Here is a 9,735-nt window from a genome sequence, read left to right as displayed (position 1 = left end):
CTGTGAAACAGCAACTCCCAACATGCACATCTGCTTGGCTGTCCTTGTAACTTCTATAGAGAATAGGGCATGCTGAGAGTTGTAGTTTCGGAACAGCCAGAGGCTGCTGATCCACGTACTCGCTCCTGCACATTTACTCCCCTTTGAGGACCTGCGATGATGTCATAATCACGTGACCGGTCACATGGGATGAGAGATAGGGAGGGCGTACAAATATGGCTGCCTGGTCACATGATCCCGACATCATCAAAGGTCCTTCATCCCACGTGAGCTGGAACCTCTTGGGGAGTCAGCGAATGTCTCCAGGGATTAACCATTTCCTCTCCTCAGGTCCAGGTAATCGTTTGTCCTGTGTGTCTCTTCCGGCGCCATAAAAGGAACCTGTCATCAACTTCATGCTGCCCTTACTAATAAAGTAGAGACCGGTGAGTTGATTTTAGGGGTCTGTCATTTATAAGTTAAATGTACGGTAAGTGGTTGCCGAGAACCAGCATCATAATCATTGCAGGACAGGCCTGGAAAAGAGTCACATCTACCTGAGAAGAGTCCTGGTTATTCCTAATCTCCTGCTCTCCCTTCACACCTGCTGATGATTGACAGTCTTCTACCTAGTTTTCTCCCTTTCTCTCTAGGAGAGAACTGCCGATCATCAGCAGATGGCGAGAGAGCAGGAGATTAGGAATAACCAGGACTCTTCTCAGGTAGATGTGACTCTTTTCAGGGCCTGGGCTGCAATGATTATGATGCTGGTTCTCGGCAACCACTTACTATTATCTCATGAGGGACACAGCGCTGAGATCAGCATTTCTGTCACTGCTTTACGCTGCCCTCAGTGAGATCAACATAAAGTTGATGACGGGTTCCCTTTAAAACAATCTTATATATATATATATAGTCTATAAATAAGATTCTGCTCGTCCTGAGATGAGCGGTGACACGGTGGCCGCTTATCTCTTTCGGCACTTCACAGTTCCTTTTCCAGTGTCAACCACTAACTGACATATAGAGGTTCTTCAGCAGCTGCAGTGTCTACAGTGTTGTGTCCCTGGTCCCAGTCCACACCAGTTAGTGACTGCTGCCAGAAAGCTCACACACAAGACATGTACATTATGGGATATCTCTTTAAGGCTCCATACAGACGACCATAGTTTTGGTCTGATCCGCCTTTTTTGTGGCTTGCGTACGGACTTATTCATTTCTATGGGTCTGCAGAAAATGTGGACAGCACCTGGATGTCGCCCCTGTGCTGTCCGCCTCCGCGTGTCCGTCCTGCAGATCATAACACATGTCCTATTCTCCGTTATGTAGCCTGCACACGGCCGGTATATATATATTTTGGAGTCAGATCTGCGGTTTGCAGACCACAAAACAGATACGGTCGTGTGCATATGGCGTAAGACTTGATGCGCACACAAAAATAAGGGGTTGTCCGGGCCAAAAGCCAGTTATGGGCCTGAAAGGGTGTAAATGAAAGAAACAAAACCCCTATTCACTGCCGCTCGGTTTTCCGCGCTGAGGCTCCCATGCACACTCCTTCCAGCAAGTCCCATCTGGGGGTCACGTCCACCACTGCAGCCATTCACTGGCCTCAGCAATGACCTGTCTCCAAGCTGTAGTCACATTCCACTTGTGGACATGTCACCACTCCAGCCAGTGAATGGCTGCAGCAGAGCACTTGACCACGGATGGAACGTCAACCTCTGGTTACTGGTAGGAGTAGGCATGGGAACCTACCCATTTCATATCTGAAACTGATTTTGGGGCAATAAAACCCCATGAAGATGGTTTTTATTCAGCCAGCAATCTCCCCCCACCTCACTCACTTCATCATCGCCTTTCATCTTCATTCCTCCAAGTACTCTTAGATGTTCTCCTTAGGCCTCTTGCACACGGCCATTGTGCGGCCGTTCCGTGCATTGGGGACCTCAATTTGCGGACCCATTCGAGTGATGTGGGGAGCACACGGCCGGTGCCCGCATATTGCGGACCCGCTGTTTGTACGGCCACGGCCGTGTGCATGAGGCCTTATTCTCCAGCAATGAGGTATCCCTCGTCTTGTCCCCTCTCCAGGTCCCTGCAGTGTAGGTTCCTCTCCATTCACGTTCCTTTTATAAGATAATTGTCCCTCTCCTGACTGACCACTCGAGGATGGACACGAGTCGCCGGAGTCACAAAATGGCCGAGCAGATATTAAACCTCACCCTGGAGATCATCTACCTGCTGACTGGAGAGGTGAGGCGCTGAGAGATTTATATCATGGCATCTCCCTAAGAATAAAGAAGGGTCAAGAGATGATGAGAGTGATATTTATCAGTGTGTCTCTCTATACACAGGATTACTTGGTGGTGAAGAAAACAAGTGAGTGTATGGCACCCAGCCCGCATCCCGTTGTGTCCGGAGGGTGGAAGGAGAACAGAAGCCCCAACATGGTGCCTCCTCCTCCATCACTAATACATGAGAGGCACAAGGAGCAGAAGATCCTAGAGCTCACCAACAAGATCATCCAGATGCTGAGCGGAGAGGTGAGCGCTGCTGGGAATACTGGGATATAATATGGTAATGTGTCCAGGTGATGACTGTATCATTGTGTTGTCAGGTCCCTGTCAGGTGCCAGGACGTCACTGTCTACCTCTCCATGGAGGAGTGGGAGTATTTAGAAGGACACAAGGATCAGTACAAGGACGTCCTGATGGAGGACCACCAGCCCCTCACAGCACAGGGTAAGAGGAGACTGTCCATAAATGTATCGGGGGGCCGTTATGTAGGTCACCTATTACTTGATAATCACATATAAGGCTCATACAAGATGTAGGCTGGGACAATTTTTTTTTCATGTATACCTCTGATGGAGGCCTCCAACATGTGCCACTGTATACAGGCAGTCATTACCCATAGGCTCACCTGTTAAAAAAAAAAAAAGGAAAAACCTATATACCACCAATAACATAACCGGACATCTTCTAGCCAGACACCGTTTTGGCCTTGGTTGGGTCAATGGGGGCCTAGGAATACCTTTGGCGCTGCTCTCATTCAGCCTGGACAGTGTGTATTCAGTACCCTGTGTGTGCTTCTTACAGAAGGATCCGGTAAGAGTCGCTCACCAGAGAAGTGTCCCTGTCCCCTGTATCCTCAGGATGGTCCGGGGGGGAATCCCAGGGTCCCAGGAAATCAGCAGGTAGAAGAATGTGACATAAAGATCATAAAGAATCATAAGTAGACATCACTACATGAAGCTGTATCTGTGTCTAGTGCAATTTATGTTACAGATGGACGACCTGATCATTGTCAAAGTGGAGGAGACAGAGGGAGACGAGGAGTATTATGAGGCTGATCTCCAGTATAAGGAGGAGGAAACTCCCACCAGTATCGGCACAGGTGAGTGGTAACCTCCTCATGGAGGAGAGTCAATGATCCAGGGAGTTGTTCTTCTTGACTCCAAATCTGGCAACCAAAAGTTTTTTTCCTTAAGATGAGGATCAGGATAATCGGCTGAACTGGATGGATGTGTCTTTCCTCAGCCTTAGGCCTCTTGCACATGAACGTGTGCACTCCGTGCTAACAAACGACACTTCTCCACATTGAAGTTACTACACCAAGAAGTAAAATTCGCAATTACACGCCTTGGCTGCTATCAAAAAGGTTATTAGGCTACATTCACACGACCGGATGTGTTTTGCGGTCCGCAAATTGCCGCAAAATAAAACTGACGTTTTGTATGGTATCTTTTTTTTTTTTTTTGCGGATCCCTTGTAACAATGCCTATCCTTGTCCGCAAAACGGACTAGAATAGGACATGTTCTATCATGGCTGCCTTCCATGTAAGCCTGTGAGATCCAACCCCCTGTGTGTGTGTGTGTGTGGGGGTGTTAAATAAAGTTTTGCATAATAAAAAATAAAAAAAAGTTTCAAGTAAAAAAAAAAAAGCGTTATTTTCCCATAATTAAGTAATAATTTTTTTTGTCAAAAATTAGAAAAAAAAGAAAAGTATACATATTAGGTATTGCCACGTCCATATCGACCGGCTCTATAAAAATATCACATGATCCACCCTGTCAGGTGAATGCAGTAAAAAAATAAAACTGTGGCAAAACCTTCCCTCACAAAAAGTGTAATCAAAAAGGCGATCAAAATGGAACCAATCAAACCGTCATCTCATGCCGCAAAAATTGAGACCCTTCCTAAGACAATCGCCCAAAAAATTGAAAAAATATGGCGCTCAGAAAATGGCAACACAAAAACGAGATTTAGTTCTGTTCAAAAATGCATTTACTGTGTAAAACTTAACAAAAATAGAAATGATAGACATATTAGGTATCGTCACGTCCGTAACAACCTGCTCTATAAAAATATCACACGAGATGCCCCCTCAGGTGAATGCTGTAAAAAAAAATTATAAAAAAACTACGCCAAAACAGCCATTTTTTGTCACCTTGCCTCACAAAAAGTGTAATACCAAGCGATCATAAAGTCTTATGTACCCCAAAATGGTACCAATCAAACCGCCATCTCCTCCCACAAAAAAATGAGACCCTACCTAAGACAATCGCCAGAAAAAAAAAAAAATCGGGCAACACAAAAAAGAAAATGGCAACACAAAAACAAGATTTCATTCTGTTCAAAAATGCATTTAATGTGTAAAACTTAACAAAAATAGAAATATTAGACGTATTTGGGTATCGCCGCGCCCATAACAATCTGCTCTACAAAAATCTCACATTAATAATACCAAGCGATCAAAAAGTCTTATGTACCCTAAAATGGTACCAAATAAAAGGTCACCTCATCCCACAAAAAATGAGCCCCCACATAAGACAATCACTCAAAAAATAAAAACCAATGGCGCCCATAAACCAATCCATTAAAAGCCATATGGCGCTTCTTCCTTTCTCAGTACTGCCATGTGTTCCCCCAGCAGTTTACCACCACATATGGGGTGTTACCGTATTCCGGAGAAAATGGGTAACAACTTTTGGGTGCTTTTTCTCCTGTTACCCCCTGTGAAAATGAAAAACTTGGAGCTAAAGCAACATTTTATTGGAAGAAATGAAACTTTTCATTTTCACAGCAAAGTGTTTTCAAATTCCGTAAAATGCTTAGGGGGCCAAATTGCTCAGTACCCCCCTTAATATATTCTTTGAAGGGTGTAGTTTCCAAAAAGGGGTCACTTTTTGAGGGTTTCCACTGTAGGGGTACGTCGGGGTCTCTTCAAATACAAAATGGTGCCCAAAGACCATTCTAGCAAAATCTGCCTCCAAAATCCATATGGCACTCCTTTCCTTCTGACCACTGCCACGTGCCCATAGAGCCGCATATGGGGTATTTCTGTAAACTGTAGAATCAGAGTAATGTATATTGAGGTTTAGTTTGCTGTTGACCCTTGCTGTGTTGCAAGAAAAAATTGACTAACATGAAAAATCAGCATAAAAAAGGATATTTAGAAATTTCGCCTCCATTTTCCTTTAATTCTTGTGGAACACCTAAAGGGTTAACAAAGTTTGTAACATCAGCTTTGAATAATTTGAGGGGTGTAGTTTCTAAAATGGGGTCATTTATGGGTGGTTTCCATTATGTAAGCCCTCAAAATCACTTTATAACTGAATTGGTGCTTAAAAAAAAAATAGTTTGGGAAATTTTGTTGAAAATTAGAAAAATGGCTTCTAAAGCCTTCTAACGTCCTTAAAAAATAAAATGACATTTACAAATAAATACCAACATAAAGCAGACATATGGGGAATGATGACTGATAACTATTTTATGAGGTATTACTATTTGTCTTAAAAGTAGAGAATTTCACATTTAGAAAATTGTGCATTTTTTCAAATTTTTGATAAATTTGGAATTTTGTTTTATAAATAAAGGAAAAATATATTGACTCAAATTTACCACTGTCATGAAGTACATAGTGTCATGAGAAAACAGTCTCCTAATGGCCTGGATAAGTAAAAGTGTTCCAAAGTCATTACCACATAAAGTGACACATGTCGGATTTGCAAAAAATGGCCTGGGCAGGAAGGTGAAAACTGGCCCGGGTAGAAGGGGTTAATTTTTGTCTGAGGAATGCTGCAAGGCTAGGTCTACACGACGACATTTTGTTGCACCAATGTCACGCGACAATTTTTATAATGGCAGTCTATGGTGTCGCACTGGATTTTCTGCGACTGTCGTGTCGCAGTCGCAGCATGTCGCATGTTGCAGTGCGACACCATAGACTGCCATTATAAAAACTGTCGCGCGACATTGGTGCAACAAAATGTCGCGCGACAAATGTTGTCGTGTAGACCTCTGAATGCACCTGGCAAATCATGGCAGCTCCTTTTGCAATTGCCAACCATTAACGTCCCAGATGTGCTTGATGGGAGACAAATCCAGAGAAGCTGCAGGCCTTGGTGACACGTTTAGGCCACGCTGGCGGCTCAGAATAGCATGAGCAACGTGCAGCCTGGTGTTGTCCTGTTGAAAAAATGTTTCCTGGGAGAAATGGCCGACTAAATCTATGTAACGCCGAGCTGTTAGTGTACCAGAAATGTAGACTAGAGGGATCCAGCGTCCATACATTATGCCACCCCACACCATAATCCTGGTAGTAGGACCAGTGTGATGTTCCCTTGTGAAGGCCTCTTCATGGTGTTGCCCACGTGGTCTCTAGACTAATCTCCAGCTATCATTGCATCTGAGACAAAATCATCACTGAAGAGGATAGACCTCCATTGCAGCCTCCTGTGCACCACGATAGCCTTTGAAATCAGTAACAGAAGGTCAATGGAACACCTGTAGCTGGACATCTGGTCCGTAGCCCAATGTCATACAGATGCCTTCTGATGATTTGTGTAGACACTGTTTGCCGCCCTAGGCTTGGGATGTGACGTCCTATTTCATTGCAGTACATAATGGATCACTACGCGCTATTCTTCTAATCAGACAATCCGTCCATGCAGAGGTTCTCCTCTCTGCACCTCTGTCTTCCAGTTTGTCATTGTTCTCCCAACCACTGGAACACTCTGCTTTGGGGCCCAGTCATTTCTAGTTATGCCACTGGTCCCCAAAGCAAATTGTTGAACGCCCCCCCCCCCCCTCCCAAAACTTCTTCACAACCCCCTCCTCCTGTGCAACCCCCACTCCTGAGGCTAGTCAAGATCGCTGTCTCAGATGAGGCCCGGCAGCCGCTCCGTCTGTTTCCTACAGTGTCACTGTATATAATGCCATTGTATGATACTGTTGAGGGGGCCCTGACAATAAAATCTTCTAGTCTTCATCCTGGGTGGACCCCTTCTGAGTTTGGGCCCCAAAGCGGCTGCTTCTCGTAAAGCTACACTCCTGGTGTTGACATCTCGGGCTAGATGCGTAGTGTTCTGCCGAGGTTATAAACCAAGGCCTCTCAGCTGAAGGATTCTGTCCCTCCCAGTTTGTAACAAGTGAAGGTAACGGGCACACAGATGAACAGGAGGCATCACACAATGATCCCACATGACTTGATCTGATTTTTGAGGTTTCAGTCTGGCTTCTATGCCTCTCCCACATGCCACAGATTGGAGCTATGTGCTTGAAAATGTAATCATCTGCAGATCTGCCTGACACTTCCTCGGTTTACATACCCTTACAGCTTGTCCTTCTTGGTGTTGCAATTTCAGTGTTGAGAAGTGTATGTCTGTCTGGTTCTGTAAGTATACATAAAGATCATTCCCGTATTCCCCATCATATACTTCCAGCAGAAGCCTCCGCCATGTGCCACTTTATGGACATGCAGTCACCTATGTCTGCTTTTGAAAAAAATAATGACCGCACTGTATACTCTTTTTCTCGCTGTGTCTGCATAGGAAAATTTCGTAGTCTAAGCTCAAGTGAAAAAAAGTATGCTGATTCATGGTGGCCCAGGGTATCCCTAAAGGACACCGTTTTGGGATATGTTGTGTGCATTGGCGCCTATGGACTCGTCAGCGAAAAAGTTGCGGAATTTCTGTGCTAATGATGCTTGAACAAAAATGTTTGACCTTTTTGGTGCAAAGACTGGGAATATGATAAATTCCATGGCGTCTATTTACAAAATCTTTTCATTTCCAGCAGGCGCCCCCCTGAGCCTCGGGTGCAGTTCTCTCCCATTATTTTCAGATTCTGAAGCGAACCTTAACATAGCACCGGATATTTACGGACAGACCTTCATTACCATAAGCATTCCTTCCATCATCCACAGCGGGGATCTGTTACCTGCTCCCGCTACCCTCATCCAGCCTCCATCTGATCAGTCACAGGTTCCACCTCTGCTTCCCAGGCCCGAAGGTAAGAATCAGAAGAACAATCCAAAAAACAAAGGGCGATTTCCATGCGCAGAATGCGGCAAAAGTTTTGCGATGAGATCAAACTTTGTGGAACATCTGAAGGTTCACACAGCGGAGAAGCCGCTTCCGTGCACCACGTGCGGGAAACGCTTCAAACGGAAGTCGGATCTGGTCAGGCACCAGAAAACTCACACCGGGGAGAAACCCTTCTTATGTACAGAATGCGGGAGATGTTTCGCCATAAAATCGAATCTTCTGGCGCATCAGACAATCCACGCGGGGGAGCGTCCGTTCCCGTGTCTTGTGTGCGGGAAACGCTTTAACCGGAGAAGAAGTCTTGTTCGACATCAGAGAATTCACACAAGAGAGAAGTCCTAGTCATGTCCACCGCGTGAGAAGCGTCATCCAGAACCTGCCTCAGGCGGATTGCGGGATTTCCATCTTCAGAATGTACTTTTTGTATAAATTTGTATAATTAAATCAAATCTTATGTATTAGAAAATCCTCCCCGAAGAGAAGTCTTTTCGAGTCCTGAATCAAATCTAAGGTACAACAAAACACACCGCGCTGCGTTCAAGTGCCGTATGTCCGAAAGACCACAGCGGGCTCCTATTGAACTGAGACTGCACCGTTTAGTGGGTCTGTATTGTTAATGGTCACAGGGCACCTTCAGTACAGCGCCGCCGTTGAGGCTAGGGATACACGTGTTACGTGACAATAAGTCGCGCAACATATCGGGTACAACTACACCGCAACATGTGTCACGCGACATATTTTATAATGCTAGTCTATGGTGTCGCGCTGCGACTGTCGAACAAAAATCCAACTTGGATGGGTTTATTGAGACTAGCATATCGCAGTGCGACACCATATACTAGCATGACAAAATATGTCGTGCAACATTACTGCGACAAATAGTCGCGCAGCCCTAGCCTTAAAGTACAGACACACTGAACAGTACGAATTAGAGCCCACTGCGGCCGCGTGGTGTCACAGTCATCGGGTGGTCACACCAAGTGGTTGTTTCATGAAGACAACCCCTGTCCGTATGGCCTCTTAAAGGGGTTCTCCAGGATTTAATTTTTTTAACTCCCTACGCACAGTACCGTGAAGAGATCTATACCCGCCAGCTCCCACTGCTCCATTCTAGCTCTGTGGCTCCCAGGCAATCTTCCCTAAACTCCCGGACCCCCTCCTGTCAACTTCCTCATGGACAGGGTCATATGCGCCGTTGCAGCCAATGACTGGTGTCCCCAAGCAGCACAACTCTGCAGAAACGTGACTGCTAAGGCCAGTCATTGGTTGCAGCGGTGCACACGACCCCTGTGCGGAAGATTACAGGCGGGGACTGGAAGTCTCTTGTACACAGCTGCGGGAGCTACTGACCAGCAGGAGCAGGTAAGTAGATCTCTTCACAGGTAACGCTGGCTAGGAGAAGGATTAAAAAAAAAAATCCTGGACA

The 9,735-nt window shown here is 45.5% G+C and overlaps 2 protein-coding genes across 3 annotated transcripts in view; both read left to right on the top strand.

Annotated features, from left to right (window-relative positions):
- Positions 1-261: 261 nt before the first annotated feature.
- On the top strand, positions 262-8,771 carry LOC120977501 (oocyte zinc finger protein XlCOF7.1-like). 2 transcript variants are annotated; one of them, XM_040405487.1, is made up of 7 exons: positions 262-336; positions 2,071-2,232; positions 2,334-2,522; positions 2,597-2,720; positions 3,078-3,175; positions 3,267-3,375; positions 8,062-8,771. In XM_040405487.1, the coding sequence occupies exons 2-7, from the start codon at positions 2,149-2,151 to the stop codon at positions 8,649-8,651; spliced, it is 1,194 nt and encodes a 397-aa protein (XP_040261421.1). In that variant the 5' UTR covers positions 262-336; positions 2,071-2,148; the 3' UTR covers positions 8,652-8,771. The 2 variants fall into 2 exon arrangements, with proteins under 2 accessions (XP_040261421.1, XP_040261420.1); XM_040405486.1 differs by having other exon boundaries at positions 8,059-8,771.
- The window catches only part of LOC120977488 (zinc finger protein 260-like), a 244,578-nt gene continuing 235,179 nt past the window's right edge, over positions 337-9,735 (top strand). The window contains exon 1 of the mRNA XM_040405461.1: positions 337-425. The gene's annotated coding sequence lies outside the window, so the exon portion shown is untranslated. The remainder of the gene's footprint in view (positions 426-9,735) is intronic.

Source organism: Bufo bufo, chromosome 8, assembly GCF_905171765.1.
Source record: "Bufo bufo chromosome 8, aBufBuf1.1, whole genome shotgun sequence".
NCBI lineage: Eukaryota > Metazoa > Chordata > Amphibia > Anura > Bufonidae > Bufo > Bufo bufo.
The sequence above is the reverse complement of the archived record's forward strand: the minus strand, read 5'-3'. Positions and strand labels throughout refer to the sequence as shown.

Bases quoted from the DNA above. Each gene is read 5' to 3' on its own strand.
- LOC120977501 (XM_040405486.1), top strand. From the start codon at position 2,149: ATGGACACGAGTCGCCGGAGTCACAAAATGGCCGAGCAGATATTAAAC. The intron at 2,233-2,333 runs GTGAGGCGCTGA...CTCTATACACAG, and splicing joins TCTACCTGCTGACTGGAGAG to GATTACTTGGTGGTGAAGAA. The intron at 2,721-3,077 runs GTAAGAGGAGAC...TGCTTCTTACAG, and splicing joins CCAGCCCCTCACAGCACAGG to AAGGATCCGGTAAGAGTCGC.